This window comes from Dendroctonus ponderosae, unplaced genomic scaffold, assembly GCF_020466585.1.
Source record: "Dendroctonus ponderosae isolate FM_Combo_2020 unplaced genomic scaffold, Dpon_F_20191213v2 Dpon_F_20191213_4, whole genome shotgun sequence".
Lineage (NCBI taxonomy): Eukaryota > Metazoa > Arthropoda > Insecta > Coleoptera > Curculionidae > Dendroctonus > Dendroctonus ponderosae.
The window spans coordinates 8,880,471-8,890,282 of NW_026018611.1; the positions used below are offsets into that span (position 1 = coordinate 8,880,471).

Below are 9,812 nucleotides of genomic sequence, written 5' to 3' on the forward strand. Positions count from 1 at the left end.
CAAATTACAAACATATTAAAAAGTATATTAAAATCGTTTGAATCTTTTGGGATTACAGGTGATGAGTCAGGACAATCATGTTCGGGAAAAGATTAGAATTTATTTTTCGATTATAATTTCGATTTTAATATACTTTTTAATATGTTTGTAATTTGTATTTTAGTATGTATATTTAACAGAGCTCTTCTTTTAAACGAATAACGAATGTGAACGTATATTTCAGACAAACTGATGATTGTGGAGAAAAACACCGAAACGTTTTTGTGACATTTGAAATGGTAAACAATAAAATTGACCGGAACCCAGGAATTTCTTTTGAATTAAGTTGAAATACAGTCAGGAAAATATACACAAAGTATTTTTATGTTAAAAATGTAAACATTCTCCTCATTATTATGCTACAATAATAGCGTGCATCCGCATTATTATGTAAGTATTTGTTCCGATTGAAAAAACACTTAGAAAGTCAAAGAAAGTACGTCCATTAAGGTAAATTCTACAACACAAACCTGTCACTTTTTTATTTTGGTTTCAATTTCATTCATTGCGATTTCATTAGGAACTGTTGGATTTTTGAAAGCAAGATATATTTTTCAGTAACCTTTTTCTTTAAGAATCCGCCGATTTTTGTTACATGGAAGTAATTTTCTTTGGAATTCTTCCATAGTTTATAATAGTGTATATACAGTAATATTTCAGTAAATACATATTTTAGCAAGAAATTATTTAAATACATTTAAAATAAAATTTTCTTCAACATCCTGGAACAACGAGAAAGGGTCGCGATAGCACAGAGCAAATAATAATCCAATGTTCCAAAATAATAAATATATTATTGGATGCAACTACCTTATAATTAAATATCAACCATACATTTGCATCCAAAACAAAAACTTGTTGAATCGCAGTAATAAGCTGAAAATGCAATCAATTCCAAAGAGCAGAAATTTATCGTTTAACGTAATACTACATACCAGGAAGCAGGCACTAAAGTGTTTTAAAAATAATAAATTTCATCTCGTAAAGTGCAGTGGAAGACAATTAAACACCTGAAGACATTTACCTACCTGCAGGCGCCACTTCATTGAAGCGAATGGGGCAATTAAATTTCCTCTTACTATATTTGCAATGAAGATTATTTAGGTTTAAAAATTGATTGATTGCTTTAACCTTGTTCGAGAAGGATCTATGCGTAATTAGTTTTTGGAATATTAATAGTGAACCCTTCATATAAAATTGCGACAATTCATTGTTACTTAGAAAGTAATTGCTTGCATGCAGGTGAACTAGCCATGTATCTTCAAAATGTATCTTCAGGAACTTTAGTGAAGGTACTTTCATTCCGGCGTTGCTGTTTAAGTCATTTATTATCTAGTCCTTTTATGACTACAAGTCTTGTTCCCTTTTTGTCAGTTTCCTATTGATGCATCACATATAAATTAACAAAGAGTAATTTACAATGCATACTTTAATTGCAATTTCTCTCAAAAATAATGTACCATTTGTTGAAACATTCATGAAATATAAATTACGCATTACGGCTTTAGCCAATTTAAATAATATTAGCGATTTTAATGTCTTCTCTAGGCTTCGCTTTGATTAATCTGTAAATAATGCATCAGATATTAGATCTGCACTTCTTTCACTGCCATTAACAATTCGCATGCTTTCTTTGGACAATGAATAATCGCAATTGTTTGGCTGGCAATACAAGAAGAAGGCAATGAATTAATTACTCCATTGTTGTAAAAACAACGAAATTTCACAATGCTTCATTGAAATTCCGTGCAGTAGTGAACAAGTTGGACATTTTATGGTCCAAAAGTTGAATTTTCTATTCAATACACTAATATATAGCAGATTTCCAATACAAAATTTAAATGTCGGCTATTGAGGACATCCTAATCAGGGCATATTGAGTTCGGTTCAATTAACAATCGACCACATCGTTATAAATACTCTTTCCCACAAAAAATTCGGCTATACGTTTCATAAAACCGCAAAGAATAAATTGACACTATTCCGGTTTTTTTGGTTTTGTCTCGTTATTTCTACGTGCTTTAGAGCTGGAACAGTGTTGATCTACTTCTGCTTATAATAATTTTATTTTCAAATAAACAATATAAATCGAAAAATGATGAAGAAGGATTTTTATTTCAGCATTTCTAATTAGAAAAGCTGGATAGAAAAGTTGCTGACATATCAATTAAATTAAAGTAGAATTTTGTGCTACGGTGCTATCAAATTCAATTCAATTCAACATCAATATATTTCAGAAAAAATATAAAAATAACAGAAACATATAAACTTTAGCAACTTATCATGACTTTAATAGATCAAAATTATTCTAGCTGAAATTTTCTGGTAGACAAGCGCATAGAACATTATAACCATGGTGTTACTCAGCAGAAGACTCAAAATGATTTCATTCAGATATCCATCGGTCTTTACTTCATTTAACGGTTGGCAGCAATAAATATTTCTGAGAGGCATGCCCTTCTTGAACTACATATAACTTTTGTCTTCCGATTTACTTTTCAGATTGCGCTCATATTTATACTTATCTTTATAAATATCCATGCAACAAAACCTCCCGGATTCGTAGCGCCGCCCAAAGACTACGACCCTGTAAGTAGATGCTTATTGGTTTTGAGGTTTTCAATATTTATTTGAAAATATTTAAGTATTGTTTGTCTTTTAAATATAAAAAATAATTTAAAAATTAAAAATTAATTAAGATTTGGTTTGATTGTGAAAATGTTCCTTTAACACAACCAATCAAGGCAAAGACTAGTTAATATTTTGATCTTAAAACTGCACACAAAGTGTTATCAATTCTCAGCTATAAAATATTTTTGTTGTTTAACAAAATAGAAAAAAAGTTCATTATTGTGATAATCAATTCTGTCACCCTATTTCAATGAAATTTTCAGAATCCACCAAAATATGAATATGGTTACAGAATACAAGAGGAGAAAGTGACGCAAGGTAAAGATGAGGAACGAGATGGAATATATGCGCAAGGAAGGTAGGTATTTAAATATAAATTCCGTTTATTGAAACAACCAAAAATCTCTTCCTGCAGATACTACGTGGAAAATGGCACTGAATCCAATCAGTACGTGAAATATTTCGCTGATGATTGGGGATATCACCCGGTAGTGGAATATAGTAATTCTAGTCCACACAGCAAAAGTTCTGCAAATTTTGCCTTTGGCGAAGAAGCGATAAAATTGAAGAATAATGAGGTAAATCAAGTTTTTTAGAACGGAGATTTTAAAATTCTTTTCTGACACTAAATTGAAAAACGATAAATAATTTTCAATTAGTAGCAAAAGAAAAATAATTAATTGTGAAAGACATACAGTTAGCACATATACAAATACACACATGCCTATTCATCAATGTATAAAAATAGATCAAAGTATTCTCATGTGAATCTTTATTATAAGGTTTATTCTAAAGTATTTGCGCCAAAGGAAAAGAAAGTATTTTATTGAATATTAAGTGTGATAACAATAAAATAGTTGTTCTTATAAATTTGATTGACTTTCAATTGAGCACTAATTTTCGTGTCTGAAATGTACTTGTATTTTTTCGACTAATGAAGAACTTCGAAATCGACCAAACATCATCGATTTAACCGTTTTCGTTTCAGACAAATGTGCAACTATTTTTTAATGGATATTCAATAAAGAACAAATTTTAGATAAGGAACAGGAACGAAATTTTAAATAATATAGATATATGACGATCAAGTTCTTCCAAACAATTGGGGTCTCCAAAGCAATGAAATATTCAGAGATATTTAAAGTTCCAAAGGCAAATTGTTGAAAAACGGAACAAAATAAAAACTGCTCAATTTTCTTTAAAGAAAACTAAATTTAAAAATTCTCATAATACTTTTCAGGCGATAAAATTGTATCAGAAAAACTAGAGCCGGATGATACAAAAATCCGTGTTATATCTTTTAGGAAATTTTTCTACGAAAGTTTTTTATTAAACTTTTGGTTCAACGTTTTGTTGCATAATCAAGATTAATTTATCTTTTATAAATTCGGACCTCTAGACATTATTGCACAAATCGAGTATCTGATAATTTGATTAATAAATAGATAATTGCAAAAAAAGTATTTCCATGAGTAATTCGTGTACTGGATTGGACAACATAAGACTTCATAAGCGCTTAGCATTAGCGGAATAGAAAAATATTTCAAAATAGAATTTTACGGTGCACAAATTTTCACAGTTTCTAAAATTTAATTCACTCTTTGTGTCTTACGGTTTCCAATATCACTCAGTGATGATGCTTAAATTTCCAACATATGTGGTCAAAAATAATGAGTAAACAGTGGCAACTAAACAAAGCGCCACTGATTAATCAAGTTCTATTACTTGAAGTTAATAAAAGACTCAAAATGTTAACCACATTTGAAAAAAAAATGTGAAATAATGAATGAAGAATAAAAACCGAATATTTTTACATAATAAACACCGAGGAAAATATAAAGCAAGTTAAGCAATTTTTTACGATTAGTTGAAAATTTGACTGACTCTGGATAATTGCATTTCTTCCTTAAGCATTCATAATTTAGAAGATTCAATTCAGATTAATACAACAATCAAACAAAGTCAACTAAGTAACCTAAATATGTATTATCAACAACATTAATATTTTTCTATCCAGAAATCCATTCCTCAAGACCCGTCTGATCCAGGCAAAGCAGAGAATCTTTCAAAGCTGAATCCATCTAATGAACAACTCGATCCAGCTTTACACTTAAGCAAAGATCCTGCCGATGCTGGCCTGAATACACAACTACCCCCGGCAGATTCAACTTATCCTTTGCAAACTCTGATTCTGCAACCACAAGATCCTGCAGAAAGCACAGAATTCGATCGTCCCAACCAACAATTATTCCAGCGACCGAACAGTTTATCCGAATCTAACAATCCGTTGAATCAAATTCTTCAATTAGGTGGTGATCCAGAAAATACGATTATCAGTCCGCAGGGACTACCTAACGCTCCTAGTGATCCAAATGACCAAAAACTGCAAAACAGGCATTTATTAGTAGACTACAAAACACCCACTCAGGACCTTAACAGTAAAACGCCGGTGTTTTATCTGATTCAAACGCCACAAGTGGATAATTTTCCGAATATTCGCCTAACTAATAATCCTACTGAAGCAGAAAATCCACTGCGTCAGTTGCTACACGCCCAGAATAATCAAGCACAGCAAGAAGAAACATCAGGAAAGCCGGAAGATGAACGCAAACTGGAGCAATTGGAATCGCTTCCTAATCCAGAAGCACTGGTAGGAAATCCTGACATCAATCAACCAACAGACAATAATGCCCTTAGTGATATTCTTTTCAATAACGACAATGAAAACCTACTGGAAACCGCTCCACTAGTAAAACCTCCGAATCAAATTGTGCAGGTTCAAAAGTCTGCCCCCAGTGCTCAATATATCGAATTTGGGACCAGGCTGCACCCAAAAAACCCACTCTTGAACACCAAAAAGTTAATAGACTCTACTAGAAACCTGGTGAGTGGTGATGATGTTCTAAATCTGAATGCTGCCATTTCTGATGCAGATTCTTCCAATGATGGCCTCGAGAGTAGCACCCTTCATAATCTACTTCGACAGTATGTTTCACCTACCATTCTAGCATCAACTTCTCCAGCTCCAGATTTTTCTCCAGTAGAAAGTTTACTGAACGAACCAATTGTAGTTGCAGACTCTGCACTGGATGCAGAAGCCAAACCGGTGACTGAAAAAACTGAGGAAAACAAAGAACAATACACAAGCACCGCTAGAAATTTTATTGCTTCCACTACACCAAAAACTAGCAAAGGAGTTACGGACAATAGTAATCAGGTCTTAGTAACTCCAAGACCAGTAAGTTCGCAGTTTCTAGCTCCTATCACGGCTGGAGTGCAGCTGCAGCAAGTAGAAGAACAACTAAGTGAAGACACCCGGACTGTAGAAACGCATGGGAAAACTTCGGTGCAAATTCAAAAAACCATCCCCTACTACCTGGGCATGTACGAGTATCCGTTAGGATTCGATATTCTATCTAGCGGGGAACAAAATTCTGGGCAGGTAAGATCAGCCGAAGATAAAGCCGTGGAAAATATTGAACTGGGAAAAACCTTGCTGTATTTTCCCGAACAACAATCTCCGAAGGCTGAACAACTAATTACAAACTCTCACAGTGAGGATCAAACTCAAATACTTAACGACATTAACTCGAATCATTTGGGCAACCAACAGCAAGAGAATGAGGCGCAAGAGATTAACCAAGGTAGGGGCCAGCTATTGCTTAAAATCAATCAAGATCAGCAGAACGTTGCTGCCGAAGACCAATTGCCTGAGACTCTAATAAATTTCGAGCAAGTAGGAGACTACCAATCATACCGTGAAAAAGAGGCCGAAAGTCCTGCTGTCGTAACTCAAGTGGTTGAGAAACCCGTTCCTTATCCTGTGGAAAAGATTGTAGAAAGACCCGTACAAGTTCCAGTAGAAATTACGAAATATGTGGACAGACCATATCCGGTTGAAGTACGCGTTCCTTATCCTCAACCTTATGCTGTGGAAAAGGTGGTTGAACACATAGTGAAGCAACCGTATCCCGTAGAGGTCAAGGTACCAGTACAAGTGCCCGTACCAGTTGAAAAAATCGTGGAGCGCAAAGTGCCAGTTCCGTATTACATAGAAAAACCGGATGAAAAAATAGTTGAAAAACCAATAGAAAAAATTGTGGAACGCAAGGTGCCGTATTTTGTTGAAAGACCTGGAGCTCACTACCTGGGGAGGCCGTTTTCAGTACCATCCAACTCGCAAGGATACCTGTTACAGATTCCTGGTCTATTCAGCAAGCAGAAATACAGCACTTTAGTGCAGAATGCCTATCAACCGTCCGCACTACAAGTACATTATTCGAATTTGAAACCACCTCAACAGCCATTCGGTCATAATGGTTTACAACAATATTTCTCCTATGCCCCTGAAAATAATCAGTACTTGCCACCTAAACAAAATATGCGCATAAATAACGGCCGAATCCCCACTAAGCTGAAAAAGTTAAATCTGTTGGTGTTTCCAAGAATGAATATTGCCAATTTACCGCCAGTTACTAGCAATCCACACGATCTATATCGGACCTCCCCTCAACATCAGTCTGCAAGGTTCTCCAATGCTCAACTTAACAATGGTTATCTGCCCCCATTTTCATCACCCGACAGTAACCAAGCTGAAGGATCTTCAAATTACGCATATAATGTGAAGAAACCTGAACAACCCATTGGACTAATACCACCGAAAAGGCCTGCAGCTTCTGACGCTGGAAAAAATCGCCTTTCCAGGTCGCATTTCGACGACAGCAGCGTTAGAATGGAATATGGATTTATGCCTCCCCTAATACCTTCACTCGAAATAGATGAGCAAGGTCGGCCTATTGAGAAAGACGATAATAAGAATTAGGACGTGATGTAAGTTGCCATTTATCCTAGATAGAATAACAAGCAGAACGAAGCTGTTGGATGTATAAGTTTAGTTTGGGGTGTTGAGGCTAATTTGATGAAGAAAAATTAGTAAATTGAACATTCTACAAAGTGATATTCCGACAAAACTGAGCAAAAGAAATTCTGGGAAGCTGCTTATGCTATTTGAAGGTGGAAATAGATGGATGTAGAAGATATTTGACTTTTTCGTTTTACCATTTAGTTATAAGCGACTTTATATGTAATTTAAAATAATTATACAGCTTCGCACATACATAGATTAAGTACAATCTTGCGCGTTTGTAATGAACTTCCTACATTTATATATCTACTGTTCTTGCCTAAGCCATGTTACTAAAAACAGTTGAGCAGATAGGTAGATGTGCATAGTATTACTGATTAACTTTGGTTACCGAACATACCTCGAACAAAACTATAAAATATGAAAACTATGAAAATAGCGTACCTACTACCTATTTATTTATTTAGTATAATTTTGGACAATTTTCAGAAAGTGAAATGCCAGCACACTATTAAATAGCGATTAGATTTAAAATGACTAGTATTAAGTCACCGTAAGTTTATTTTTAATAAAATACATTTAATTATTATACAGTAGTTCTTGTGATGTTTGTGTTGAATTTAGTGAGTAAAAATATACATTAAACAGTGTAAACTAGACTTTTATTTCAGGTAATAAACAACTGATCATATGTAGTCAATTAAACGTATAACAGAGTAACAAACAAATGCTTCCTAAGTGTTTCGGGTATTGGAACCTGGTTGTGGAAAATAATTCCTCCTGACGTTTCKCAAGTRCGAGTGGCTCGCATCTTCAGAGGTATTACACACATACACAAAATACGAAGTTTGTTTTATTGAATTTCATTGAATCTTTGYCGGAGTTTGTGTTTGAATCAGTCCAGCCTGGGGTTTAATATCAGTCCAGTATAAGCTTTCGAGCGAAAACGCCCCTGAAAGTTAGTACTTAGAGTGACTGATAATTTGAAAACCGCTTTCTGAAATTTCTAATAAAATCTCTATTAAAAATTATAGGAGATTGTTGTAGTAAAGTGGAAGATTCATTTACCAATCCAATTCGACTTTGGCTCATAATTCCAAAATGGTATAAGATTTGTTGAAKGAGACTTGTAATTTTTTTCATTTATCTATTAATACATATTTTTTAGTTTTTCTTGCAAGCCAATTTTGCAAATRTGATTGAATATAAATTTGCAATTTTAAATTTGTTTCTAGTTTTTMAKTTAAATTTGCCGCTTTKATGTGCGAGTATTTTACGTTCATGCGACTGAATGAATGAAAATTACTTTAAAAAATCTTTATGAGTCCAASAAAAATTGACCACTTTCATTTTAACTAGTTTYGTCATTTCACAGCAGTCTTYAAATGTACCAAGTAATAGAAAACTTTTTGAAGTCTGTTTAATTTAATAATTTAWTAAMTAATACAGGGCTGAAATTACTTTAAAACATKATTATATTCTGATACTCCTGCTTCACYATGAGTTATCTGAAAGTTTGGAAAGTTGGTTAACGAAATGAGAAAAAGTCAGTAGAAAATTATGTTCGTGTTTAGTAGTGATTTTAAAGCAATTGTGTGGTAGGTAAGAATGTTTGTCTTTAATTGAATATTTCTAACAATAATTTCTAAGAATAATGCACCGGTTTCTCACAGAGTAATATTTTGATTTTGACCAATATGTAAGTATATCTCACATTTCTAGTTTAGTTTGACTTACTTCTTGGTACTTTCTTCATACTTTGGTTTAAAGGTTGAAATAGAATATGAGATAGAATTGTCTTACTTTTATGGAAATGTGTTCTATTGACATCAATGAGACCCCGAAAGTTCAGGCTCTGAACCATTATCTTGAACTATAATTCATGTTTTATAATGTAATCATACCTATCTAATCTGAGCAACTTGTAAGAGATCTAAAGCGACTCGTTGAAGACAGAAAAATAAATTCGAAAAAGATTATCTACCGCAATGAAAAGAAATCCACCTTCGAGTTGAACTAAGTTTTAAACCAAATAGAAGCTACTAAGTTTAGCCAAAGTTGGAGGGTCAAAATCACTTTAAAGTAAAATCTTATGCCAATAGAAAAATATCCATCGTTTCTCCATGCCGGAAAAACTTGCTAAACATTGGAACCACAAAGTCTTACTTTTCACGCCTTGAAGCTCCATTTTACAAATTATATTGCTTTTATAAAAATATACGGGTAAAAGTAAATATGAGATAAAAGTAATAATTAATTTACTGAAAAAACACTCCAT

The 9,812-nt window shown here is 33.5% G+C and overlaps 1 protein-coding gene across 1 annotated transcript; it reads left to right on the forward strand.

The window, feature by feature from the left end:
- Positions 1–2,463: 2,463 nt before the first annotated feature.
- On the forward strand, positions 2,464–8,150 carry LOC125504169 (the record flags this gene model as incomplete). Its single annotated transcript, XM_048665755.1, has 4 exons — positions 2,464–2,628; positions 2,934–3,028; positions 3,086–3,248; positions 4,688–8,150. Coding segments are annotated over 4 exons (3,228 nt in total), but the record flags the coding sequence as incomplete, so codon positions are not given.
- Positions 8,151–9,812: the final 1,662 nt, after the last annotated feature.